This window comes from Eutrema salsugineum, unplaced genomic scaffold (assembly GCF_000478725.1).
Source record: "Eutrema salsugineum unplaced genomic scaffold, Eutsalg1_0 scaffold_2, whole genome shotgun sequence".
NCBI lineage: Eukaryota > Viridiplantae > Streptophyta > Magnoliopsida > Brassicales > Brassicaceae > Eutrema > Eutrema salsugineum.
Genome location: NW_006256829.1, coordinates 6865678 through 6887921, shown reverse-complemented (window position 1 = coordinate 6887921; position 22244 = coordinate 6865678). Strand labels below are relative to the sequence as shown.

Here is a 22244-nt window from a genome sequence, read left to right as displayed (position 1 = left end):
CAAGTGTCTAGAAGAAGACACATCACGCTTCTTGTCCTAGTATTTTGCCTCTCACGTCAGGGAAGAAGTGAAAATGCATGAAGATATATGATTAATTATGTCGTCAAGCAAACTAACTATTCATTCCCTTTACTAAATTCAGAAGTATTCGCACACATTTTGGAGGTTCGAAAAAAATAAACGTAAAAAAGAATGTTTTTTTTTCGAAATAGAGTTTGATTGATGATAAGAAATGGTTCTCACCAATGTATCATCCTGCTCTTTCTTAGGATTGATCCTGACCGCATAAGAATAATCTTAAAAACATATAGCTGACAAATAGTATTGGTACTATTGGCAGAGCATATAATCACCCTTTTATGAATTTGTAATTTAGGTTATGGATTTGGAGTTGACCTAAAAAAATGGTTATGAATTTATATTTCTTAATGTGAGTTTATATTCGAAAAACACAGAAATCGAGTATATTTTCTATGTTTTTGAATTCTAAATCGAGTTTTATAGTGAAAACTGAGTAAGAGTTTGTTTTTTTGTGTTAAATTTGTAAATAAAATATGTCTAATTTTCTACTAGTAAAAAAATAATAATATATTATAGTCTTGCTTTTATTTTATTTTATTTGACAAAACAGTAAATAATAAATATTTTTCTTGCAAAAATGAAAATTACAACACTGTACCTTTTTTAGTTTTTTTTTTCCCCAAATTAAAATCTCGCACTTCTCCGGCAAATTCCCTATCGAGGAAATGGAGGGAACATCTAGCTCATCCGCCGCCGGCCACACCATCGTGATAAATGCCCTAACTAACCGGGGCTGGTGCTTCGGAGACGTCGCTAACTTGAAGGCTCTGGTCACTGAATTCTCTTCCTTGATCGGCGGCGGTAATAATCAAACAAGCGCGGTCGTGGACTCAGTGGAGGCGGAGCTGCTTAACATGGATATCAGGTTGATCGGAGGTAAGTCTCTCCCCGAACCGACCGAGTTGCGCAGGTGTTCTCATCTTCAAGGTCCCAAAGTTCTCCAGGTTAGATAGATTTCTTCTTCTCATTCACTGCAAACAAACAAAGAGTATGTGAAAGTATCAGAAGGCTCATTTTAGTTGATTCATGCTGTTGGGAATTGCCAGTTTCTTAGTTTTGGAACTTATAGTTTCTCTGTATTGTGCTAATTTTGTTGTCAATGCTTTTCTTTTGTGAGTACAGATAAGTTCTGTTCGGGATGTTACAAAAAGCAGTGCAGAGGAATTTCTGGGAAGCTCGAGTGGTAAACGAGTGCTGAAATTCGCTTTGACTGATGGGAAGATAGAGATATCCGCACTTGAGTACTCTCATATACCATCGATTAGCAATGATGTGACTCCTGGTACTAAGGTATGCTCTTTGTCTTTTTTTCTTTCTCTAAGTCTCATGCAAACATATAATAGGTTTGGATTAAGAGCTAAACCATTAGGAATTAGTGGCAAGATTAGTATTGTGTGTTTCTGTGCATTATTCCAGGATTAAAGCTAGTGCACTTATGTGTTAGACTGTTAGTCATGCATTAGGAGCGTGTCTTATGTATTTTGTTGATGTTTTGTACTGTCTCGTTGCCAGGTCCGTCTAGAAAATAAGGCTGTGGTACGTGACGGTCTAGTATGTTTGACTCCAAAAGAGGTGACTGTATTGGGCGGTTATGTGCAATCACTCACTGAAGAATGGCAGATGAAGAAAAAATACGCTAGTTTGTCTCGTTCATCTGGAAGGCAATCTCAAGAAAGCAAAGCTGGTGATGGCCCTCCTCCATTTGAGGAGTTGCAGATTCGTACAGGTTCCCATCACCGTGGTAAGCAAGGTTTTCTTATTTTCTCGTTGTCTTTTAATTTTCTTCTAGTAGTCTGTTCCATGTTTGTTTCACTTCGTAACGGTTGGCCACTTTTTGTTAACAAATAGAATAATCTACCCAATTTGGTTTTCGTGTTGTGAGTGTGCATAAAATTGTAAAAGATATGTATTGGTAATTCAACCCAAGCTCCAAGATCCCAATGTAGCCTATGATGGCTCATGGAGGTGTCCTATCTATGTTTTTCCTAGGCTTGATATCCAATTTGACACCGTTGGACCTCCATTTTTATAAATACTTAAACATGAGTGACATCATTTTCATTGTGCGGTAAAATGATGGTATGTTGAAGTTTGGAGAATGCATCAAAATTATTAATTCGTCGGATATGTCTGATGGTTGACAGATTACTACAAGACGACTTCTAGGAACACTGTACCCACAGCTGCAGAAAGCGCCGTAAAACATACCTCTGGAGAAAAAGGTGAAAGTAGTGACATTTATGGGAACAAAAAAGGTACTGATAAGAATTTACAGAGGAATCCTGCAGATCCTGATTCAAAAACTGTCAAAGTTGAAAATCAGGAAAAGCCAAGCACTTCCGACACAAGACCTAAACAAGGTGTGATTCCCTACTCGCTCTAGATCAAAAGCACATTGTATAGCTGGACGTTTTGACACTTAAAATTAGTTTGACATTTTCATCTGGCAATTGTGCATCAATTAGATGAGATATCTATCATTCATCCCTATAAGGCCAAGTAACTCTAATGCTCGCCATAACATCTCCCATGTTACAGTGGTGGAAGCTGTTCCGTTACAGAACCAAGCGGCTGCCCAGATACTTCTTGAGAAGATGAAACATTCGAGTGCAAATGAACGGCAATACCAAGGAAGAAGAGGTAGAGGTAGAGGTAGAGGTAGAGGGAGTGGAAGGGAAGAAGACGACTCTGCAGTATTTACACTTGATGAGTGGGAAAAGAGGAATACTGGTGGGGGAGTTCTTGCCACAGCTGACCATCCGAGCGACACTACCCGTGATGAAGATCTTGCGTGGCAGCTTCAGAATCAGTTTGATCTTGAAGACTCTTATGTGAGTCACAACAATCTTTTTTATCCCTTTTATCCGTCTTCTTTTTGCTCAACTGGCCATTGAATTAATTAACAAGTCCATTATGTTGATTAGCACACCTATTATCTGTCATTCGATGGCTCATGGCTTACTTGTTAAGTCCATACAAACAGAAATGGTTACAATGAGCGAGCTGTGATTGTACTTTGCTGTTTAGGGACATGAGGTGCATGGAACTGGTGCAGTGGATATCAGAATGAATATGTTTGATTACGGAAGAGCAGACGATAACTTTGGCCATGGAAGGGGAAGAGGAGGAGGAAGGGGAAGAGGACGAGGGCGAGGGCATAGGCGAGGAAGAGGACGTGTTTAGATTATAATGAAATTATCCACACTTATGGTAATTAAACGAAATTTATCCTAATCTTCATTCACTTCTGTGCATCTTTATGTATATACATTAGAGTAAACGTGTACTGAGACACTAGAGATTCTTTAGAAATTACTCATGTATGCTCTGTTCCTCACACAGGTGGCAACTCTGATGAATCTGTAGATTGTGCTTTTTCGAGTGATTCGGATTTTCGTGAGAAGTTCCGAATTTGAACATAAATGCCTACCGGATGATAACTGGTAAGATGTAGCTTCGTCAACAACTCATCTGAAGTGAGACACTTTTGGAATGAAGTTTTTACAGTACAACACAATTCCATCTAAAACACCATTTCATGTAGCTTTGTGGTTTAGGACCCTTACACACTCTCGTTGGTGCCCATATGTTTCTTCATTTCTGTAGTGAATTGCATTGGTTGATGCAAGAGGAAAAACAAAATGGACACCGAAGTATAAAATGTATTATTGACGCCTTCTAAAGACGAACAATGATCCTCTAGAGCCTAACCCCAACCTAAGTTTCTCGTCAATGTATGTGATCCGAAGCTTCACTTCGCTTTCGAACCCGTATTTAAACTCCAAAGATCCGACCTTGAGTTCCGGAGGCTCGAATATCACCTGAATCCACTCACTGTCCAACGCTTTCAGCTTCCCTAAGAAGATCACACGCAAGGTGGAATATTAAACGCGGAAAATAGATCATTTGTATTAGGGTTTGCTATGTATACGGGGTCTGGCAAATTCACCTGTCAAGGAGACATCTCCGTCAAGAAAACCCAAAGCAGTGAAGGAAACTCTGTTCCTAACGATATCAGGAGAATCAATGCCTTGGATCATCTCTTTCGTTCTGAAGAAGAGTCGGCCTATCACGCTCCTGTAGCCTCCACCAGGAGAGGTCGGTCTAGAACAGTACACCACATCCCAATCTGCACCAGATAATTCAGGAGTTTACGTTTTAATAGAAGGAAGAAGAAGGCAAGAAGCAATCGCAGGTTCTTACCTCCGAAAATGAGAGGGCATTTAACAGGCTCGTTTACACAATACTTTTGAAGCTCTCCAGCTACTTGTGCCACTTCCTTGTGTTGCTCCGGGCTCAGTGTCACACCTCCATCGCTGTTCGCAACCTGTTCCCACCCCATAATCATCAAAACTCTTCTGTATTTTGCTATGCGAGATCAAATCTTATACGAGGATTCAAATAAACGCGCCAAATCAAATCAGATCAGTTCTTCGACTTAATAGTCGAATTCTGAATCAGATCGGCGTAAGGTTTCCGATTAACTCAACACCCGGTGGAAGAAAAGCTAGTTTCTGGAGAGAGGAGAGATACGGACCTTAGAGAGGAGGGAGGAAATGAGATCATCGGGTCCAGTACGGAGCTCAACTTTGGGCGCTGAAACGGAACTGACGACGAGTCCCAATCTTCTACTCCTGCTCCGAGAATCGGCCTTGTACGGGATGGAATATTGAAGAGGGAGGTTCGAGCGCTTCGAGGAATGGATCTGAGTCCTTGGTTCGGAGAACGACGACGCGATAGTCAGGGACGAAGCAGCCGCAGCCATTGTTGCTCTAGAGAGAGAGAGAACCAGGTAATACAATTAACCAAGGCGGGGAGAGAAATACGGTTTCTCGTGATCTGGGTGGTGCCACGTCAGAATAGAAATCGGAACAGGGGCCCATATTGGATTCCCTCCTGCCACGTAGGAAGATATGTCTCCCGCGTTAGCTCAATTTTGTTACAGTTGGTAAAAGTCAAAAACAAAGAAGTACATTAAGCGACATTTACCCCACGACATTGGTCGGGTTTAATAAAGAAAGTGTTTTGCCAAAAAGTTAAAATGTTAACTGACCTATCGGCCCAGCCCAGTTTAGACCCATATGTGTTCCGGTTTTAACCAATCAGTGATGAGTAATGACAAGGTGGGGTCAACTGCTCTCTCCCGTCGCTGAGCAACCAAACCAACTGAATCTTTGAGCTTCCTCATCAACAGAGATTCCTCCGTCACTGGAAAATGGAAACGTCGCCGCAGTTCAGGCTTCTCTTCGCCGTATTGATTTCTTCTCTCATCGCCTTCCGATCGTATAAGCGGAAGTCGCTCGACCTCTCCGGTGGAGTTGCTGGATTCCTCGTTATGACTATCCACTTCACCGCCGGTTTCAGGTTTATTCTCCCGCTCTTGGTATTTTATTTTTCTTATGATTTTCTGTTATGACATTCCCTTGTTTGTTCATTAAGAAATGGATACTACTGTTTTCCGACGGGTTTGATCGGCTCAATCTGTGAAATCTGAAAGGTACGGAGCTCTGCTGCTCGTATTCTTTCTTACTTCCTCGAAGCTTACCAAGGTTGGCGAAGAGAAAAAACGACGCGTTGATGTTGAGTTTAAGGAAGGTGGACAAAGAAACTGGTAAATTTTCTTATTAGCAGTTTTTTAAGTCAAAAGATTATGCGTCTTTCTTTCTTCAATTTTGTAGGATCCGATTTTTAGAAAGTGTGAGTTTTTGCACTCTTCAAAAATACTTTAGTCTCTGGATTTTTTTTTTCATAAGATCTTCCATTTCTGGGAGAATTTTCCTGGTAGAGTCTGGTTTTTAAAGTCCAGTTAGCTTGTGAGTTTTTAGATATAAATGGTCATTGATAAGTTTGTCTATCATTTTTCAAGCTCACTCTTTAGTGAAAGTGAGCTTTTTGGTTCTTTATCTGTATGAACTTTGGGTTAAAGATATATTTGTTTTTGTTGATGAATCTTGAACTTTCCTGAAGTCGTTTCGGAAGATATATCTTCGATCAAGGAAAGGGTATGAACTCTAAAGCTATGAGACTATATAAAGAATAGCATATCGTCTTACTTTCAACATCTTATTGCTGGAACAAACAGCCTCTAGACTTTAGCATAGTTTTGTAAACAAAGATCCTTCCTTTTCCTTGATACATCATAGTCTTTCTTCTTGGTGGGTATATGTGGTTACAAGGATCGATAATTATGATCACTTGATTAATTAATGTTGATGTTGATATATATAACTTCAGTGACGAGATTGTTTCTTTTAGGCCAACCAATAACTCTTACTAATTTTCCATTGGCATCTGATGATTTCACCTTCAGAAGTTCACATATATTTGACCAACAAAAATTTGCTTTGACAGGGTATTCCTGAAATATCTTGTTTCAGGGTACAAGTGCTTTGCAATGGTGGAATTGCATCTGTTTTAGCTGTGATTGCTTGTACATTAACGGGTTGGCAGGACAAGTGCTTGGACACCAAAGAGTCCACAATTGTAACAGCTCTTATTGGTGGGATCATCGGTCATTACGCGTGCTCTAATGGAGACACTTGGTCGTCGGAGCTTGGGGTGCTTAGTGATGCCCAACCTCGACTTATCACTACGCTAAAGGTTCTTGTTTTTTTTCTGTTTCACAACGCGAAAGCTGGAAGCTTCTTCTGAGCAAGAACCTTTTGTAATCCGCTAATTAATATTTCCTGTTTAGCTAAACGTGTTTAGTCTCACTCTCAGCCGGTGAAGAAGGGCACAAATGGTGGAGTTACAAAGGCAGGACTCTTAGCTGCTGTGGCAGCCGGCGCCACTGTTGGAGTAACATTCCTTGTGTTCGGACTCTTTACTGCAAGATGTGCAAGTGATGTAGCTCTCAAGCAACTCTTAGTCATTCCAGTCTCTGCATTAGCTGGATTATGTGGGAGTCTTATTGATTCTGTGCTAGGAGCAACCATCCAATTCAGTGGTTTCTGTTCTGTCCGGAACAAGGTAAAGTTTTAAAAGAAGACATGTAATACGTGGATGGAAGGAGGAGTATCTGACCGAATGTTGCGTGCAGGTTGTAGGGAAACCGGGACCAACCGTAAAGAAGATTTCAGGTGTGGACATTCTTGACAACAATGGTGTGAACTTTGTCTCCATACTCTTGACATCGTTTTTGACTTCCGTTGCTTCTGTGTACATTTTCTGAATGGTGAAGCTAATCTCACCTGTTTTCTGTACCGACTGTTTCCATCTTTTGAAGCCATTTTTTTTCAATTTGATTTCGTAGAAGTTAATTTTGTTGTATGCTGAGATGAGTCTTTTAATTTGAAACATTAGTCTCCTTTACGTTCAGTACTACATGTATGCTATACGCGACAATCACAATCCACAGTCATCACTGTGTTCAACATCCATTTCTTTTCCTTCAGAATAATCTTAAAACAATTTCATATTTTCTAGCTGTTTTAAATGAGTGTTGTATTTTATTTTTTTTCTATCTTGTTTAACGGATGTATCACTGTGTTAACCGTCCGTCAACGACTTCTAAACTTAAATAAACTACAAGATAATTATTACTCTAAATATAGGACTCGTAATAATGAAAGTTTATTTTTTTTGGGTGGCAAAATGGGACTCACTTCAAGATTTTGGCGACTACATAAGCCCTAGTATGTCAAAGTGGCAAAACCGCTAGTAGTGGGTTCAAGTGATTACCGAAATTGAAACGACGAGAGGGAAAATCACTCCCCACTTCTCACGATCGGGCGCGAAAAAAAGGGAGGAGGAAGACGAGACTCCAATGGCGATGAAGAAACCGAAAATCGAACAAGGGGAAGCAGAAGCAGACGCAGAAGCTAATACGTTCTCAACTCAAATCCCAGAAGATAGAGAAGCTCTATTAGAGTTCATGGACCGGCGTGCCAAGTCTATTAAACGCCTTGAAGACCAGATTTCAAACTTCGAGAGAAAGGTCTCTTCTTTCTTCTTTCCTTTCATATCTTTCTTTTTCCCTGTGTGTCTGATTCGGCCATGTATTCTTCTTCTTCTTTTCGCCTCAGCGAATTTCGGATTCGGTGCTGCTTATTCTAGAATGTGCATCAGTACTGTTGAATTGGGGATTTGCATTTGTTTAAGGATTCGGTTGATTTACTGCTCCTATGATTTTCCCATTTCTAATTTGCTATTAATGTTTCAATTAGAGTTCAGTTTTAACATAATTATTGAGTATTTACGCATTCGATTCACCCTATATAATACAATCATTTTCTTGCTGTTGTGCTTCTGTTGTTGGTCTATATTGTTCTTGTCCTAAAAACTTCCAAAACATTTGCAGCTTGCTGAGGAGAGAAAACTGATGGCAGATGCGGAGGCCATGTTCGTACGAATTGATCGTGTTGAAAACGATACCTTTTCCATTTCTAAGAAAAAATCAAAGGTGCCTGGTAAAACTGATAGTTTACTCGGCATAGCAGAGTTCTGGACCGAGGGAAATAAGGTGAAAACTGCCAATGAAGCCTCTTCTCCACACACACGTAGGGAGAAGGAATCTGAGACCTCTACGCCACATCCACCTACTGAGAAGAAATCCTTGAAAATGCCATCCATTATTTTACCGCCTTCTTTCAAGCGAAGAGCTTCTGCTTCTGTCAGACCAGAAGTGAGTGAGACCATCCAAGCTCAACCCATGGCTACAAGGGATTATAACATCCCAAACGAAGATAAAAGTGGTCCTGAACCCAAGAGATCTCGTACTATTCCTAATGAAGTGGTAAGGGAAACCCAAGCCCGAGATAACCAAACTCAACCTCAAGCTCGAGATAACCAAACTCAACCTCAAGCTCGAGATAACCACGCTAAGAAGGATTTCGCACAGCCAAGGATCAGAGTTTCTTCTAACATTTCTGGACAAGCACAACAGAAAAAATCTGGTAAAAAACCGCTCTTTTGGTCGATTTGCCATATCTTAGCTTCTCATTGCGTCTGAATCCTTTTTTATTTTGCTCTCGTATCAGAATTCCAAGGACATGATGAGTTGATAGCGCTTATAGGTAGAAGCTCTTTGCGTGCCACAATTGAAAGTCGTACTGTAGCTATGCTACCAAGTGGCCACACGAAAAGAATGAGATGTCTTGCTCTGTCTCCTTCAAACCGTGAGCTATTTGCTACAAGGTGCCTTTTACGTTATTTTATTGGTTGTTTCTTTATAAAAGTGAACGAAAAGACACTAGCTAATGTAACTACGGCCAGTCTCGTGGTTAGAATTCATCTCACTACTGTAGATTGTGGCTTTGTCTGGATTCTGTACTAGGAAAATGGTATATATGTATAGGAGAGCACCACGGAAGACATTATACAAAGTTAGCTAATCTTATATACTCTCTACTCCTGTGCTTAATCTTTTTCTTTTTCTCTCTTCGTTTTGGTTTGGTTATTCTTCAGTGCATTGGATTCGGTGGTTCATTTTTGGAAGCTTCACTCCGATAGGTAAGTCTGCCGTAAATATGCCTGGTCTATTGATTATGATATTTCTTTCTGATTTCTTGAGGTTTAGTTAATTAATGGTTTATCATTGGAAATATTTTAGGAGGGGTTATGGATTATATAATTTCATTGACTTCAAAATTAAAATGTATCGTTTTAATTAATTAGGATTTCCAGTTGACATAATCTTCATCCGTCCACGGGATAAGTCGGCGAGGTGTAGTTTTGCTTATATTTGTCAACAAACTGCAATATATGTTGTATAAGATCCTAGAAAATGTAGTTTGACAAATGTTCGCTTCTAGCAAATTTTGGGTCTCATGAACCCGAATCGTTTTCTGATTCTTATTTCCATGAAATTTTAATCTATAGTACATTGGATACTAACTTATCATTCTTCCACAATTGAGCAGGTTCACAGCTACTCTGTTTAAGACAGTTAATCGGGTAGAAGTAGATCAGAAGAGATGGGCAGAAGACATGGCTTGGCATCCACATAAGAGTGCACTTTTCTCCGTGTATACTGCAGATGATGGTCACCCTCAGATATCAGCCTTATATCTGAACGAAGCTCGAGAGGTAAATAAATAAGCTGGAAAATGATTCGACCCTTGACCTATCTATCTATTATAAGATCTAACTTGATGGTTATACTGTTTCTATCTTTGTTCATCTGCAGAGTTGTGAGTCAAAATTTCTGAAGGACAGGCCACACAGCAAAGGTCTTATCAACAGAATCATGTTTACGCCTTGGGATGATCCTTGTTTCATCACAGGTGGGTGTGACCATGCAGTAGTGTTATGGCGTGAACAATGTGAGAGTGCTAATACGTGGAAGTCAACGCTTCTGCATAAGGATTTGCACTCTTCAGCTGTGATGGGAGTTGCTGGAATGCGCCATAACAATCTCGTCTTGTCATGCGGAGACGATAGGAGATTTGTTGGGTTTGATGCCCGAGAAGAAAAAGCCACGTTTAAGCATAGACTAGACAACAGATGCACAAGTTTGCTGCCAAACCCGCGTGATGTTAATCTTGTCATGGTTCACACAAGGTAAAAAAAAGAAATGCAAATTCTTGATTTACATATCCCCCAAAGACATGGCCTCAAAAGAAATCATTGCTTTGCATGTGTGATGTGTTTTGCAGGCAGCTTGACCGGCAACTTCGGCTGTATGATGTTAGATTGCCTCAGACGGAACTATTTTCATTTGGGTGGAAGCAAGAAAGCAGTGAATCGCAGTCTGCTCTAATAAACCAGTCTTGGTCTCCAGATGGTTTGCACATCTCATCGGGTTCTGCAGATCCTGTGATCCACATCTTTGATATCCGCTACAATGCACCGAGCCCGTCTGTCTCCATCAAAGCTCATAAGAAAAGAGTGTTCAAAGCTGAGTGGCACTCTTCTCGTCAGCTACTTGTCTCCATCTCATCTGATTTAGAAATTGGGATTCACAAGCTATGGTGAAAACTTATAAACCCTACATCATCAAACCTCCTGAATCTTGCAACTTGTCACAAAAACTTGGCTTTTAAAAAAAAAAAAAAATTTTACAACATGCCAGTCGAAAAGTATATATGCGTTGCTAAATCCATTTCAGTTGCTATAGTGATTAATTCATTCTTTTTTTTTTAACGCTTTGCAATAGTGATTATTCTAATAACCAAAATTTATTAGATTAACCAATCTTTAACCAATTTTTTTTATAATTTATAAGAACTATAATATTTTGGGTTCAACTGCAGTATTAGAACCAAAATTTTGTCATTATTTATTAGAACTACTGCAATGCGTCCAAAAAAAAAAAACTTTAACCAGAAATTGCAATACTGCAATTTTAACCAAAATTTTAGCCAATTTTTTTTAACGCATTCCAATAGTGATTATTCTAATAACCAAAATTTATGAGTAACAAGTCCTTTTTGTAATTGTTTTTTTTTGGGGGTCACTATTCACCAGAAATTGTAATCAGAACCAGTTTATAATCAAAATTGTAATCAGAACCAGTTTATAATCAAAATTGTAATCAAGAGCCCATAATTCTCCGTCTCCGTCTGTTGTCTACTGGTGACTTGAGTCTCGTAGCCCGTCGCCGTTTGGCTCGCCCTCGCCTATTCGCATATCTCTAAGGTGTGCGAAGCCTAACATTTTTGTTGTTTTCTAATTCTGGAAATTTGAGAATCCAAAATACGATTCTGCCTTTTCGCATTTGCGTCATGAAGTCGTCAATTGGTTGATCCAGGTTCCTTTCGTCCATGGCTTCGCCAGAAGAGATTGATGATACATCAGAAATTCCATCCCCGTGGGTGTTTACTTCCTCTTCTGCACTTTCATATACTTCAGATCTCCTTCTTAGCGTTTATTCGCATCTTTGTGATTGAGACAGGACAAAAAACACTTACAAGGATCCCGATGGTGGAAGGCAACGATTCTTACTGGAACTTGAATTCATTCAGTGTCTCGCCAATCCTACTTACATCCACTGTAAGTTTCTCTAGTTTTTTTTCCCCTCTTCTAGTGTTTAGGATTCGTTGTAGGGCTTAGTGTTTGCGCTTTTTAAGTGTTCGGAATTTCATATAGTTTCCTCAGTTGAGATTCAAGGGTTTATATGTAAGCAGTTTTCTTCCATGGATATTCTTTGAGTACTTATATGAGATCCCAAGTGCTTGATTGGATAAGAAAGCTATGTTCCTAGAGTTCTTCCATGGAATTAGTGTGATGGTACCTCTAATTCTGCAATATGCAGATCCAGCAAAATTTCTATTTGGTAAATGTTCGGAATTCGTGGTACAAGGGTTTATATGTAAGTTGTTTCTTCCATGGACATTCTTTGATTACTTAAGTGAAATCGTAAGTGCTTAATTGGATAAGAAAGTTTTCTTCCTAGAGTCCTTCCGTGAAATTGTGTGATGTGTTCTAGGTAACTCTGAATCCGCAATGTGCCAATGCAGAAAAATCCCTTTTTGGTCTTCTCACTCACTTAAGAATGAGATTCTTCTTTTTCCCTTAAACAGTTTTCAAAACATTAGAGTGTATCTACTCATAGCACACCAATACCAATAAGATGATTCTAAAAGCTGCATGAAGACGTAACTCCTAGTTATTAGAAAATGATAAGAGATCCTGTGTTTTTGTATATTCCATGATGTACTTGCCACCTCTCCCTCCTTTACATGATTTTTAAATAAATAAATAAAAATTGCACTTCGCCTTTGATTTCTCTTTCGCAGACCTGGCACAGAATCGGTATTTTGAAGATGAAGCATTTATTGGCTACTTGAAGTATCTTCAATACTGGCAGCGACCAGAGTACATCAAGTTCATAATGTGAGTTAGAATATCTGATGGAATTGTGCTCGTCTTAGAAGGTTTTGAGATAAAATACCTTATGGCTCTGCTTGTTTTATCGGTTTTCTTATGTTTTTGTATCTATTATCTGTTACAGGTACCCACACTGCCTATATTTCCTCGAACTTCTTCAGAACCCCAATTTCAGGAGTGCTATGGCCCATCCTGCAAACAAGGTAAACGAATGTGATAAAGAATCATTAACAAAATACAGTATGTCACACCAGCATGTTAGTGAGCAGTATAAATAGGAAGTGCTTCAAATGTTTAAGGTATCTATGGAATCGGTTTGGGGGCTTTTGGGTCTCTAGTACAAACCGTACTTACAGTCTGCCAGTTTGGTTGTATAATCCCAGACCTTGTCAGAATGTATGATAGGAAATTTGCTTTCTAAAGTTTTGAAACCCTATCTTCTGTTGAATTCGGGCTTTTTTCAGGAATTGGCACATAGACAGCAGTTTTACTATTGGAAGAACTACAGAAACAACAGGCTGAAGCACATTCTACCTCGGCCTCTTCCAGAGCCTATAGCTCCACAACCACCAGCTGCACCTTCAGCTACTCTGCCACCTGCGCCATCTGTATCTGTTGCTCTCTCTCCTTCCCTTTCTCCAATGCAGTACAATAATATGCTTTCTAAGAATGAACCGAGGAATATGGCTTCTGCTGGAATCGATCGTAGGAAGAGAAAGTATGTGCTCCTTTCTTCGTCCTGACTTTTTTTGTTGTTGTTTTGTTGAAGATGATTGCAAATGTTCATAAGAGAAATAAGTAACATTCTAATATGTGGGTCATATAATATCAGGAAGGTTCCATAAGCAGTTATTGCCCTGAAGCGGAAGATCTACTCATCTTTGTTGACGGATCAGTTAGATGAATCATAAAGTAGAAGACGAGAAGCTTTTGGGCTTTATGACAACAGTTTTTCATTTTCTTCTTCTTTTTGAGAAGCTTATTGGACTTGTCAAACATTCGTCCTTGGCAGAGATTGCTTTTGTCGGTAAACATGAGGAGTGGGGTTTCCATGTTGCACCTGTTGGTACTACATTCGTGCGGAATGACTCATAACGTGTAATTTGACAACAATTTTTTTTTACTTAATTATATTTGACAACAGTTACAAAAAATGATTCCATGGAATTGATAAAAGAGAATTTTAGTAGACTAAAGTGTGACTTTTCTATTTAACGTACCTGACGGTTGAAGATTTTGGTCCATGCTTCTCTCGTCAAAGCAGGGAGTAGCGCACCGAGTCAAGCGTGGGTTTTAAATTTTTTTTCTTAATAGGAAGAATTTCTAAGTCAGGCACTTCTTTTTTTTGTTGTTTTCATCAGAAAAGTATGTTTTATTTGACTACATTCTTCACTACACTCGTTAACTCTCTCGTCAGATTCTTTTGCGTGGGTGATGGTATTGGTAGCAGAGAAGACAGACATTCATTTGACATCTCACGACCTGATCTTCCTTTGACAAAAATCTCACCCGATCTTCAGATTCTTTTATATCAAACAGGGAAGTGTTTCTACTTTCTAGGCATTGTTCTATCAGAAAACACACACAAGGTTGTCTGACAATGTTCTGTATTTCTTTAAGAAATGTTTTCTGTACTTTATTAATATCGCCAATAGCTCGTATATAGACCGTGATTTACCATAATAGGCATAGAAATAGCATAAACTAAGGATAGAGAGGAGCAAGAGAAATGAAGAAGAGAAAATGGACTACAAACGGATTTGATACCATAACATCTTGACAAAAATTTTACCACGTTTAATTAGAGTTGAATTTATTTACCATAAAAATAAGTTGAATCTCTTTTTTTTTTTCTCCCAAAATTTACATTTTTCTAACTAATAATATTGTAATGTCAAAGAAATCCGTAACCGACTCTACCATATGAAATTAAATAATCTTAGCCATTGGTTTAACGTGTCGCATCTCCGTCGTTGATCTGAGCCAGCAGCTTTTCTTCGCCTCTATTTAAACAAATCTTATATCATCTCATAAGCCGTTCGTACAAAGAGGTTTTCTTTGCCTTTAATTTTTTTTTTTCTCTCAAGAATTTATCTGCTGCCAAAAAAGTTCCCAGATCCAATTACAAGTTTCTCAACTCCCAAATTCAAATTGAACAAACAAAATCTGAATACGAAATCGACCTATAAAACCCAATCCGAGAGTTTATTTTGTTGGCTTTGTTTGATTGATCTGTCTGTTTTTTTTTTCCTTTGATCTGTGGTTTGTAGTTTTTGGGGATTCCACTCCTAAGCACTCAGATTGATCTCTCGTTCATTGATCCATCTGCTGATTCGCTTCGACTTTTCATCTGAGATCCCTGAATTTGCTAAATTAGGGTTTTATTTGTTTCTTCCCTTTTTAATTCGATTCCATTTCCGTTAGTGTGTATTGTTAGATGAACGACCAATCTAAGCTGATGAATCCGCCACCTCCACCGCAGATGATAGGCCAGCCTCCGCCGCCGCAGAGGATGAATCCGCCGCCGCCGTCGAAGGTAATGAACCCGGTTCAGACTCGGCTTATGAACCAGACTCCGCTATTAGGCCAATCTCAAGGCTTAAACCATCCGATTATGGGCGGTATGAACCAGCAGCAACAGGTTATGATGAACAACCAGCCTATGATGATGAATCCCCGGAACTTTAACCTGAACCCTAGCTTGAGCTCCGAGTATCAGAACCAGCCTAATAACTTTGGATCGAAGCATTCGAAAATGGTCAGGAACAATTGGAAAGGAAAGAAGATTACAAACGACAAGAGGCCAATGATGGAGCCTAACAGGAGGATGCACAACTCTGGTATTCCGATGTATAACCCGCAGCAAATACCTGGCTCTGGAGCTATTCAGGTCGGTCCTGGTGGTGCAGGTGGTTACAAGCCACCGGCGTTGAACGAGCTGCAGTCTCAGAACAGGTTAAAAACCAGGAAGTTTTACCCGAAGAAGAAGTATGGTAACAGATACGTTCCTTATGCTCCGAGGAACACGACTTCGTTTATTATCCGGGCAAAGAAATCCGGTGGAATTGCTGAGCTGGTTTCTCCATGCCCTGTGACACCAGCGGTGCTGCCAACTCCGATGTTTTCTCCGTCCAGAGAGGTGTTGGGTGATATGGCGAAGGAAGAATGGGGAGTGGATGGCTATGGCTCCATGAAAGGGCTGATTAGGCTGCGATCTGATGGGCATGAGTTGGAACCTTATGATGAGGATGATGACGACGAAGGAGGGTCGAGTGAGAGTGATGTGGAGGAGCATGTTGAGGTTGAGAGGAGGCTAGACCATGATTTGAGCCGGTTTGAGATGATATATCCGAATTACGGTGGTTCTGAGTATAACAATGTTTTGGAAAACAGAGTGGATGATCAGGATAGCCATATTGCTCAACTGGAGGAAGAGAACTTAACCTTGAAGGAAAGGCTGTTCTTGATGGAGAGGGAGTTAGGTGACTTGAGGAGAAGGTTACAGTATCTCGAGAGGCGGAATATGGTTGCTGAAGATGCTAATGAGGAGGTTGTGGAGAATGAGTCTGAAAGTGATGGCGATGATACAGGGGGATCCGATGCACGTACTAGTGGTGACACGAAGGAGAACCATGTAGCTGCAGAAGACATTTGTATGCAGGATGTTGGAGGGAAGGATGAAACTAAAGAAGTCAACGAGAACAAGAGCAACGTGGATGAAGCTAAAGAGAACAAAGATACAGTTGGTGTGGGAAGTTCTGGGGAACATAGACCTGAAGGTAAGGAAAAAGCTGAAGAGGATTGTAGGGAAGTTTCAGGTGAACAATGCGAGGAAGCCAGTCAGAGTAAGGAAGATGAAATGGCAATTGAGAAGCTTGAAGATGCATCGGAGAATGATTTGGCTAGGGAACAAGGAACAGCCATATGATATACTTGGACAAAGGAGGGAAGCGGATTCAAAAGCACGGGAACCCATGATCATTACCGGTGATGGGAGAAGTGGTGATGCAAAGTTGATGCATTACCATTTTCCCTTTTAATAATGTAAGTCTTTTTATATGCACAGCCGATTGTAGTAAAAGCAAGGTTCATTGTTGTGAAAGAACGTATGGATGATAGAGTTTGATGTTTAATGCATGTTAGAGTTTGAAGTTTCTTCTCTTGATGCATTGATTGAATGTTTCACACTTTTTTTTACTTAGCACAAACAGAATATATATGTGTCTTGGTTTGAGACAGTTGCAGAGAGCTGAGCTTGAAGAGAACCTCTGAGTTGCTTCCGGCCGAATTGCAGGCAGAATGACTGTTGTCCATAGAACTATGATCAAGATTTGTTTTACTTTTTTCCTCTCTCTTGTCTCTCTTATTGGGTTTGTGTCTGAGAAAACAGTGACGCCAACCAAGTTGGGCCCATATGGGTCCGTGTGATAAGCTATTTTTTTTTTGTCGACGTGATAAGCTATTTAATGTCCATAATACCAACCGAACACCTATTTTTGCTATAGAAGAGACCTTTTGACTTTTCTTTTTCACTTGAATAATAGATTAAGTCGTTAAATATTAAATGTCAATTGTATAAAATGCCGTTTATAATCAAACAAAAATACTATCAGTTTTCCGATGTGTATTGTAACTAGACAACTATTGGTGTAAGATGTAACTCATTTCTTTGTGCTAGTAATCAGACTTGCTTTAAAAAAGGAATCATAACGTGGCCAATTTTATTCAAAACTTTACACAGAAATATACGCTTCAAAGAGTGTTATATGGTGAGTTTTATTTCATAAGACTGAGTTTCTAGATTGAATGTAAAGTAAAAAGTTGATTCCAAACTTGTTCACCACCATCAATCATGCAGTTAGTGGTTTTCTTTTCACTGAGCTTTCGATCGTCGAATCTTCAACCCTCATCTGATGCGATTCATCTTCTCCAACTGGTTGGGCTTCTCTGTTATTACTTGGTCCAAATGGGTTCTAATGTGTAATTTAATCACTACAGTTGGGATTACTTCACAATGGTGTGTTCTCTTGGCGCTTGGTGAAATAGTTAAGGTTTTTTTTTATAAAACCAATTCATGTAAGTTGGAGTTTTCTTATATGTTATACCTCAATACCTGTCCCCCATTTAAATGCAGTTTGGCTGCGCATTTATTTGCATCCTGACTACTGACTAGTGACTACCATCAAATGCTTATTTGACCCCAAAAAACACCATATGAATGTTTGCATTTATATTACGTATTCAGATGGACAAACATGCTAACACGCCCCCAAGATATTTTAGAGGGATCGGATGTGGAATTTACATAAGTTTACAATATTGGCATGAGAATTAAGAATAAGCGCAAAAAAAAAAAAAATTAAGAATAAGCATAAAGTATGTGGCATGACATTATACTGTTTTTTATTTGGCATGCCGATATTGCTAAGAGCGCGAAGTGGAACCGATTTGGACTATGCACTTTGTAAACTAAAAATCATTTTAAAATCCATGCAAGTTACAGAAAGTACTTCAAGTGGCCATTAATAAAATCAGATTGATTTTTTTTCATATCGCCTTTTACAAACATTGTTCCTGGATAAGTCATATTGACTTTGAGAGAAGTGTATTAATAATGATCATTATATGATTTTGTGAACATCGGATTACATGTTTTGTAAACCGAATTGCGTCCATAAACATTCCAAGAATGATACGCACAAACCAATATATACTCCCCAAAAAAAAAATGCATCCTCAAAAATCGGTCAAAATACATGTAAATACGAGTGGGGAGAGTTGTTTTACACAAAATCCACTTGCGTCCTCAAAATACATTTAAATACGGCACTATTCTTAACAAAGTTGACTACATGTTAGCTTGAAAACACAGTCACTAACTTTAGTGGATTACGTAAGATAGAACCGGCCAACCTACAAACAAGATAGAAATTCATGAATCTATGATTCTATGAATTTAAATGAATGTTAGTGCCTAATCTTACAAGAATTATAATAATATGGAGCTTAATGCGTCCTGTTGAGCACAAGAAATCAATCCTCCGAAGCCGCCATACGTCACCAGGCATTAATGATCACTTAATAGTCCACAAACAGAAGCACAACTAAACCCTAAATATCGTTGCCATCTATAGTTTTCTCTATAAATAGAACCTCAGTTCTTCGACATCTTATTAACTTATCACTCTAGTAACGCATTTAAACAAGCCATCTTAGACAATGAAAACACAAACCAAGGTGATGGGAGGACATGTCATTCTAACTGTTTTCACTCTCTGTATGCTTTGTTCAGGGGTTAGGGCACAGCTAAGCCCTGACATTTACGCTAAATCATGCCCGAATCTTATGCAAATTGTCCGTAAACAAGTTATGGTCGCCCTGAAGGCCGAGATGCGGATGGCTGCTTCTCTCATTCGTCTTCATTTCCATGACTGCTTTGTTAATGTATGGAACGTCTTTTTTTTCTTCTGTTAAATACTTTTTTACGTCAAGTTATTGTTACAATTGTTCCAAACACTTGTCATTATTTTATTAAAACGTTCGTTGAATGGAAATTTCAGGGGTGCGATGCGTCTGTATTGTTGGATGGAACCGATAGCGAGAAATTAGCTATCCCAAACGTGAACTCTGCGAGAGGATTTGAAGTAGTTGATACTATCAAAGACGCTGTGGAAAATGCATGTCCTGGTGTTGTTTCTTGCGCTGATATACTCACTTTAGCCGCTCGCGACTCGGTTTTCTTAGTAAGCCTTTTTGTTCCCACTTAACAAGTAACAACCTTACTATTTACTTAGATTTCAGAGGATCAGTAAAAAATGTTGTGTTAGCGATTAATATTTACTAGTTTCCATATTACACGAGTTTTAGCTTTCAAGAAACAACAATTTATAATATGACTTAGGTAGTGATTATTCATAGTAATAAAAAATCATCACGTTTAAGTTTGTCTTTATAAAAATGATTAGCTATTTCATTTTAACATGATAATAGAATTTATGATCATATATCTGTGAATATCGTTTTCTTTAAATAATTTATTTATTTATTTGTTAACTGATGTGTTCTAGGCCGAAATTCATACATTTCTCTATCAGAATTTAAATAAATTTATTTCAAGCGCATACTCTCATATTATATGTGTTCTATTTATTTTATTTTTTTGGTCGCCTAAAACGGGATTTGATTTGCAGAGCGGAGGGCCTCAGTGGAGAGTGGCATTAGGAAGAAAAGATGGATTAGTGGCAAATCAGAGCAGTGCAAACAATCTCCCATCTCCTTTTGAACCTTTAGACGCTATTATTGCCAAGTTTGTAGCTGTAGGCCTTAACGTCAGCGACGTCGTAGCTTTATCAGGTTTACTCATTTCTTCAATCATTTTTGGCCCATCTTTTCTTCTAAGTAGTTAATACTTATGCATGTATACGCATTTTTGTAACAAAGGAGCTCACACCTTTGGACAAGCAAAGTGTGACGTCTTCAGCAACCGGCTGTTCAACTTTACCGGCGCGGGAACTCCGGACGCAACACTTGAGTCAACACTCTTGTCCAATCTGCAAACAGTTTGCCCGGTCGGAGGAAATGGGAACCAAACAGCTCCCCTTGACAGGAACTCAACGGACGCATTCGACAACAATTATTTCAAGAACCTACTCGAAGGGAAAGGTCTTTTGAGTTCTGATCAGATTTTGTTCTCGAGTGACTTGGCCGTGAACACAACAAAAAGACTTGTGGAGGCTTATAGCCGGAGCCAGTACTTGTTTTTCAGGGACTTCACTTGTTCGATGATCAGAATGGGAGGTATTACGAATCTTGTTAATGGATCTAGTGGCGAGGTTAGGAAAAACTGCAGGGTTATTAATAATTAGTATGTGTGTTTTTCAATTATCTGCTTGTGTTTGGGAGCTGATCATTCTCGTCGTGTGTATCAAAATGATCACGTGTGCAATAATAAGAATTTATGGGGTTTATTGTGAATCGAGGTATGCTTTGGAATTCTAGGTGATTTTAAAATCAAACAAGAGTATTTTAATTACTAGTAATGGAATATCACCGAATTTTACTGAGTATTCTTTAAACGAACAGCACCTAAATCCTAATCCACATAATCGATTCGCTTAACAGTTAATTAACACACAATCTAATGTAGATTACTGAGTATTCTGTGTTAAAAAATTATCAAACGAAGATCACATGATTCAATGGGAAAAATATTAAACAAGTAACACCGAAATGTAACGAGTATTTAAAAGCCACTAAATGAATAACCAAGTTTTTCTAAGAATTTCAAAATCATTAAACCATAACACATGATTTTGCTTTGATATACAAATCTTAAAATGCAAGAACCAAAAAATTAGTTTATTAAAAACTCTCGCACCTCACTCTTGACCTATTCCGGTTATTTAATTACTTATCCATTTACACTCGTCACTGGGTCACGACGTCTATTCGTTTTTATACATAATGTTACAGACGACGTGATTCTATAATCATAATTATACAGCCACCATAACACATTTTAAATTTTGAGAATAGGGCCGTATGGGATTTTAGACATCCTAAATTCTTTAATCATAATAATACAGCCACCATTTTATTTTTAAAATTTAAAATAGTGCCGTAGGAGAGTTTCTTGAATTTATTTTTAAATTAGCCACCTTTCCGCTGGTATAAATTCAAGTAGCTATGGATTGCTATAACCTTTGATACAGCGAATTTTAAATATTTTAATGGCGTTTTTCAATATAGACCAAAATAACAAGTATGTATTCTCTTAACTATTAAGGCAAAACAATTGCAACAATTCTCACGAATAAGATGATGTCATTATCACATGCATCATACATATCGGCCGGTACCGTATGGGATTTTAGACATCCTAAATTCTTTAATCATAATAATACAGCCACCATTTTATTTTTAAAATTTAAAATAGTGCCGTAGGAGAGTTTCTTGAATTTATTTTTAAATTAGCCACCTTTCCGCTGGTATAAATTCAAGTAGCTATGGATTGCTATAACCTTTGATACAGCGAATTTTAAATATTTTAATGGCGTTTTTCAATATAGACCAAAATAACAAGTATGTATTCTCTTAACTATTAAGGCAAAACAATTGCAACAATTCTCACGAATAAGATGATGTCATTATCACATGCATCATACATATCGGCCGGTAATTATTATTTGAAGACAAAAGGTAAGCAAAGTTTTAGAGTTCTAGTTTTCGTGGAATTCAACGAATCAAATCTTTACGCAGATGAAAACGACCCATTCCAGTTATATTGAGAAAACTGGCTCCATTTTGATGGCTTAAAGTATGTGTTTTCATATAGACGCGGAAAGGAATGGTAAGCATGATGAAATTTCAGCAATATCATTATTAATTAGTGTTGA

The 22244-nt window shown here is 38.6% G+C and overlaps 7 protein-coding genes across 10 annotated transcripts; 6 read left to right on the top strand and 1 right to left on the bottom strand.

Moving 5' to 3' along the window:
* The first annotated feature begins 727 nt into the window (after window positions 1-727).
* LOC18017857 (tudor domain-containing protein 3) lies at window positions 728-3749 on the top strand. Its single transcript, XM_006400496.2, has 7 exons — window positions 728-1025; window positions 1204-1371; window positions 1594-1822; window positions 2226-2441; window positions 2620-2912; window positions 3109-3291; window positions 3424-3749. The coding sequence occupies exons 1-6, from the start codon at window positions 747-749 to the stop codon at window positions 3262-3264; spliced, it is 1341 nt and encodes a 446-aa protein (XP_006400559.1). The 5' UTR covers window positions 728-746; the 3' UTR covers window positions 3265-3291; window positions 3424-3749.
* On the bottom strand, window positions 3519-4924 carry LOC18017856 (probable plastid-lipid-associated protein 8, chloroplastic). Its single transcript, XM_006400495.2, has 4 exons — window positions 4619-4924; window positions 4285-4408; window positions 4031-4210; window positions 3519-3937 (listed from the first exon to the last, which is right to left on the bottom strand). Exons 1-4 carry the CDS (start codon window positions 4844-4846, stop codon window positions 3747-3749), a joined length of 723 nt encoding a protein of 240 aa, XP_006400558.1. The 5' UTR covers window positions 4847-4924; the 3' UTR covers window positions 3519-3746.
* Window positions 4925-5209: 285 nt separating this feature from the next.
* On the top strand, window positions 5210-7386 carry LOC18017855 (protein PGR). Its single transcript, XM_006400494.2, has 5 exons — window positions 5210-5445; window positions 5579-5692; window positions 6459-6681; window positions 6802-7050; window positions 7121-7386. Exons 1-5 carry the CDS (start codon window positions 5297-5299, stop codon window positions 7250-7252), a joined length of 867 nt encoding a protein of 288 aa, XP_006400557.1. The 5' UTR covers window positions 5210-5296; the 3' UTR covers window positions 7253-7386.
* Window positions 7387-7679: 293 nt separating this feature from the next.
* On the top strand, window positions 7680-11148 carry LOC18017854. Its single transcript, XM_006400493.2, has 7 exons — window positions 7680-8017; window positions 8381-8975; window positions 9060-9216; window positions 9487-9531; window positions 9942-10107; window positions 10208-10581; window positions 10677-11148. Exons 1-7 carry the CDS (start codon window positions 7847-7849, stop codon window positions 10993-10995), a joined length of 1827 nt encoding a protein of 608 aa, XP_006400556.1. The 5' UTR covers window positions 7680-7846; the 3' UTR covers window positions 10996-11148.
* Window positions 11149-11555: 407 nt separating this feature from the next.
* On the top strand, window positions 11556-13956 carry LOC18017853 (mediator of RNA polymerase II transcription subunit 31). 2 transcript variants are annotated; one of them, XM_006400492.2, is made up of 7 exons: window positions 11556-11658; window positions 11771-11830; window positions 11915-12012; window positions 12759-12855; window positions 12974-13052; window positions 13314-13567; window positions 13682-13956. In XM_006400492.2, exons 2-7 carry the CDS (start codon window positions 11784-11786, stop codon window positions 13692-13694), a joined length of 588 nt encoding a protein of 195 aa, XP_006400555.1. In that variant the 5' UTR covers window positions 11556-11658; window positions 11771-11783; the 3' UTR covers window positions 13695-13956. The 2 variants fall into 2 exon arrangements, with proteins under 2 accessions (XP_006400555.1, XP_024012129.1); XM_024156361.1 differs by having other exon boundaries at window positions 11602-11658; window positions 11771-11834.
* A 936-nt stretch (window positions 13957-14892) lies between these two features.
* On the top strand, window positions 14893-17370 carry LOC18017852. 3 transcript variants are annotated; one of them, XM_024155896.1, is made up of 2 exons: window positions 14893-16893; window positions 17089-17370. In XM_024155896.1, the coding sequence occupies exon 1, from the start codon at window positions 15287-15289 to the stop codon at window positions 16775-16777; it is 1491 nt and encodes a 496-aa protein (XP_024011664.1). In that variant the 5' UTR covers window positions 14893-15286; the 3' UTR covers window positions 16778-16893; window positions 17089-17370. The 3 variants fall into 3 exon arrangements, with proteins under 3 accessions (XP_024011664.1, XP_024011665.1, XP_024011666.1); XM_024155897.1 differs by lacking the exon at window positions 17089-17370 and adding an exon at window positions 17052-17065; XM_024155898.1 differs by lacking the exon at window positions 17089-17370 and having other exon boundaries at window positions 14893-15227; window positions 15332-17005.
* Window positions 17371-19024: 1654 nt separating this feature from the next.
* Window positions 19025-20775, top strand: LOC18017851 (peroxidase N). Its single transcript, XM_006400490.2, has 4 exons — window positions 19025-19293; window positions 19410-19592; window positions 20040-20202; window positions 20290-20775. Exons 1-4 carry the CDS (start codon window positions 19069-19071, stop codon window positions 20712-20714), a joined length of 996 nt encoding a protein of 331 aa, XP_006400553.1. The 5' UTR covers window positions 19025-19068; the 3' UTR covers window positions 20715-20775.
* The last annotated feature ends 1469 nt before the right edge of the window (window positions 20776-22244 follow it).

Bases quoted from the DNA above. Each gene is read 5' to 3' on its own strand.
- LOC18017857 (XM_006400496.2), top strand. From the start codon at position 747: ATGGAGGGAACATCTAGCTCATCCGCCGCCGGCCACACCATCGTGATA. The intron at 1,823-2,225 runs GTAAGCAAGGTT...GATGGTTGACAG, and splicing joins TACAGGTTCCCATCACCGTG to ATTACTACAAGACGACTTCT. The intron at 2,442-2,619 runs GTGTGATTCCCT...CCCATGTTACAG, and splicing joins CGACACAAGACCTAAACAAG to TGGTGGAAGCTGTTCCGTTA.
- LOC18017856 (XM_006400495.2), bottom strand. From the start codon at position 4,846: ATGGCTGCGGCTGCTTCGTCCCTGACTATCGCGTCGTCGTTCTCCGAA. The intron at 4,409-4,618 runs GTCCGTATCTCT...GGGTGGGAACAG, and splicing joins TTTCCTCCCTCCTCTCTAAG to GTTGCGAACAGCGATGGAGG. The intron at 3,938-4,030 runs GTGAATTTGCCA...TGATCTTCTTAG, and splicing joins CGGAGATGTCTCCTTGACAG to GGAAGCTGAAAGCGTTGGAC.
- LOC18017855 (XM_006400494.2), top strand. From the start codon at position 5,297: ATGGAAACGTCGCCGCAGTTCAGGCTTCTCTTCGCCGTATTGATTTCT. The intron at 5,446-5,578 runs GTTTATTCTCCC...GAAATCTGAAAG, and splicing joins CACTTCACCGCCGGTTTCAG to GTACGGAGCTCTGCTGCTCG. The intron at 5,693-6,458 runs GTAAATTTTCTT...ATCTTGTTTCAG, and splicing joins GAAGGTGGACAAAGAAACTG to GGTACAAGTGCTTTGCAATG.
- LOC18017854 (XM_006400493.2), top strand. From the start codon at position 7,847: ATGGCGATGAAGAAACCGAAAATCGAACAAGGGGAAGCAGAAGCAGAC. The intron at 9,532-9,941 runs GTAAGTCTGCCG...ACAATTGAGCAG, and splicing joins TGGAAGCTTCACTCCGATAG to GTTCACAGCTACTCTGTTTA. The intron at 10,582-10,676 runs GTAAAAAAAAGA...TGTGTTTTGCAG, and splicing joins CTTGTCATGGTTCACACAAG to GCAGCTTGACCGGCAACTTC.
- LOC18017853 (XM_006400492.2), top strand. From the start codon at position 11,784: ATGGCTTCGCCAGAAGAGATTGATGATACATCAGAAATTCCATCCCC. The intron at 11,831-11,914 runs GTGGGTGTTTAC...TGATTGAGACAG, and splicing joins ACATCAGAAATTCCATCCCC to GACAAAAAACACTTACAAGG. The intron at 13,053-13,313 runs GTAAACGAATGT...GGCTTTTTTCAG, and splicing joins TGGCCCATCCTGCAAACAAG to GAATTGGCACATAGACAGCA.
- LOC18017852 (XM_024155896.1), top strand. From the start codon at position 15,287: ATGAACGACCAATCTAAGCTGATGAATCCGCCACCTCCACCGCAGATG.
- LOC18017851 (XM_006400490.2), top strand. From the start codon at position 19,069: ATGAAAACACAAACCAAGGTGATGGGAGGACATGTCATTCTAACTGTT. The intron at 19,593-20,039 runs GTAAGCCTTTTT...TTTGATTTGCAG, and splicing joins CTCGCGACTCGGTTTTCTTA to AGCGGAGGGCCTCAGTGGAG. The intron at 20,203-20,289 runs GTTTACTCATTT...TTTGTAACAAAG, and splicing joins CGACGTCGTAGCTTTATCAG to GAGCTCACACCTTTGGACAA.